This window comes from Monopterus albus, unplaced genomic scaffold (genome assembly GCF_001952655.1).
Source record: "Monopterus albus unplaced genomic scaffold, M_albus_1.0 scaffold12.1, whole genome shotgun sequence".
Lineage (NCBI taxonomy): Eukaryota > Metazoa > Chordata > Actinopteri > Synbranchiformes > Synbranchidae > Monopterus > Monopterus albus.
In genome coordinates this window covers 5493315-5496303 of record NW_018127892.1, presented here as the reverse complement: position 1 = coordinate 5496303, position 2989 = coordinate 5493315, and the positions used below count along the sequence as shown (strand labels likewise).

Here is a 2989-nt window from a genome sequence, read left to right as displayed (position 1 = left end):
AGGAATGCCCTTGAGCAAGGCGCTCAATAGCAAATTAAATATACAGTATTCAGAACATGTACCTAAAATGTGAAAGTGTGTTATTGAGTAAATATGAAGCAAGGTGTTTCAGAAACTGTAAGTATGGCAAACTCACCCTCTCCCACAGAAACAACAAGAAACACTGCGACCCTATGTGACAACTGTGCAGACATTTGACTTCTCATAGCAGGCAAAGCACAGGTTTGATTGATCATATTAATAATAGCTAAATTCCATTTAATTTTGCCAGCTCCAGGAACCCAGTATAGTGCATGCTAGCCCCGTGGTACGGCCTCCTGGGACACTAAACTAACAAAGACATTGTTAGTGTTATTTGTTCCATGGGTGATTTTCCTGTTATGACAAGTCATTTCCAATGTCTCCTGCAAAAAATGTCTGTGACATACACAGAGGATATGATAACTTGGTCACATGTAGCTGGTATGAAAGTTATTTACTTTAGCTCAAATCAAAGTTTTAAACATTGAGACAACATCTGAGATCCACTGCAAATACTAAAGTATTAGATAATCAATCTGTTATGACAAAAGATCTTTTTTTTTAGACTTAGTGGCATTAGTGTATTAGGATTTAATCTATTATTATTCCCATTCGAATTTAACTTGTTACACTCCTGAACCAACTGGCAGGCAAAGCATTTGAATGCAAGACCAACTCTCATATTGACTCAAGTCATGCTCAAACTGCATCAAACCAATAAAGACCGACTGATTAAGTAGGTGAGTCCTGTGTCTGTTTAACAGGGACGGTTTGCTGGGTGTTCGCGAAACATAAAATTCATCTCAGGTTGCACGTTTCAGCACCAGCTTCCATCATACCTCTTTCTCACCACACCTCCTTAGACTGACTGCTGGGATAGGGCAAGCTTGGTAATTACTTCCAGAGGCCCAGGGAGTAGAAGCGGCAGACATGAGGGCTTTGGGCATCTGGTAGATTCAACATCAAATTACAACGTCTTACCAATCAGTTGCTTGCTTGTACCCTCTGGTCTTCATCTTTCTTACCTTTTCCTGTTCTTCTCTGTACAACAGCTGCTAAATGATCTTTTCTATCATAACACAACATGCAAAGGATTGACTTCCTGCTTGACTTTGGCTGCACTGCCAGTGTACTTCTAATAGACAATTCAACATCTGTAGACTGGGGGAAAAAAATCAGTTGTACAGCAACGTCGCCCGACAGTGAAGGTAAACCTGTGGGTTGTGTGCTCAGATGTTTTACAACAAGTGTTTACTGCTGGATTTGTTAAGTGCCATGGAGAGGCAACCCACCTGTCAGAAATACACAAATATACTGTCTCACTGATTTTCAAAGTCTTTCTCTTGAGATGTCAGGAGAGGCACATACTACAGATGGTGCTTCCAGGGCCCAATAGCATGCAGGTTTCCCCTACACACAAACACCCCTCTAGCTGCTATCAGCTGATTACTGGGGGCTGCCAACTGTGTGGGGGCAGCACTGGGAGGAAGGGTGGACAGTGAGAGCCTAGACTAATAGAGAGGACACAAACTTAATCATAAGGAGATAGCGATACTGGGCTGCCCCATGGTTGGAGTCCACATAAGGGATTCCAACCATGGGGCGAGCCCATGAACTTACTGCTGGAGGAACTTGGCAGTGCAGGCTTCATGCAATAACAAAATAAAGTGTGCTTTGGGTTTACAGCCTCTTCTGTAATCTGTATGATCTTCCATTTGAATTCAAAGTGCATTTAACTTGGCCACTGTCTGCTCCAGGAGCGCCCAGACATCCGCTGTACAGAACAGTATGCACGACTGGAAAATCGATAGAGGTCTTTTACGAGGTTTTTCACAGGGACGGTCAATTTGGCATTTCCTGCCCGGTACGCGAGGCTAAATGGGTTAGTCAGGGCGCAATAAAATGCCAAAGGTTGCAGAAAAAAAGCAGCTCGCATGACATTGCATGTAGCAGTAGTTTTTTTTTTTAAATCTCATTACCTTTTCTTTCAGAGTCGCTTGCTTCTCCATCCTGACTGCTTTGGTTTGTGCAACGGGTTATCGCTGTCATCCCATCACACTCCTCGTTGACTTTTTGTCGGTTGTTTATGCGTCAAAAGAGGTTCTAAAACTTGTTTTAAAGTCGACTTTGTAGTGCAAGTGTCGATCAACTGGAGTAAAACCCACTAAAACTGAGCTCTGTCGCGTGCAAGACAAACTTTTCTCAAGGAAAGTGCGCCATGTTGTCAAATCTTTTCCTTTTTTTCCTGTCTTTTTCCCTGTTGCCATAGCGGATTTCTGAGCGCTGTGCGCAAGGAGGCATGAAATGTCTGTGGCAGCCTGACTCAGGAAACGTATGTTACTCCTAATGAATGGAGTACTCCGTTAGCTTTGTATGGGTTTTAGACACAAATTTCTAAAGTAGAATTAATAGCAAATGTTAGGTAGGTCATGGACGTTCATAAGCTCTGAAAGGGCAGGGGCAACTAGGGAGTGGAAAACAACCCTCACCCCCCAAAACTCCAACCAAGGACAGGAGTGAAGGTAAAGGAGGTGCCCTTCCCTCCGCTTCGGCGCTAAGGCGTTGTCCGCATGAAATCGTCATGGCAACAAAGCCGAGAATTTGAACAAAAACATTTGAATGTTGGCTTTGATGTCTTTGACGTCATCATCCTCACACACAAGTAGTACAGTAGTATAAGCAGTTCTCAGTACTGAACTACTTGCACTACAGGTTGCGTGAATTTAAAACATCTTACTAGTATAAGTTCTATACCAAGTTCGGTGAATTTAAATCAATCCTTACTAGTATTTCTAGAAACATTTAACTGCAAAAATGTCTTTACTCGACCTAAAAAAGGGTGCGACATTCGTCTGCCAGTCTGGACAATTTATTATTGAGGATTTCATCGGAGAAGGAAGTTTTGGCAAAGTAGCCAAGTGTTTGAACATCAGAACTAATGAGACTGTAGCAATCAAAATGCACAAAA

At 42.5% G+C, this 2989-nt stretch overlaps 1 protein-coding gene across 3 annotated transcripts in view; it reads right to left on the bottom strand.

The window, feature by feature from the left end:
* Positions 1-2983, bottom strand: part of LOC109954783 (tetratricopeptide repeat protein 28) — a 172239-nt gene extending 169256 nt beyond the window's left edge. For 2 of the 3 annotated variants that reach the window (XM_020590335.1, XM_020590336.1), the window contains exon 1: positions 2001-2983. In XM_020590335.1, the coding sequence (XP_020445991.1) occupies positions 2001-2030 (30 nt within the window). In that variant the 5' untranslated portion in view covers positions 2031-2983. The other variant, XM_020590337.1, reaches the window with a different exon arrangement.
* Between the last annotated feature and the right edge of the window lie 6 nt (positions 2984-2989).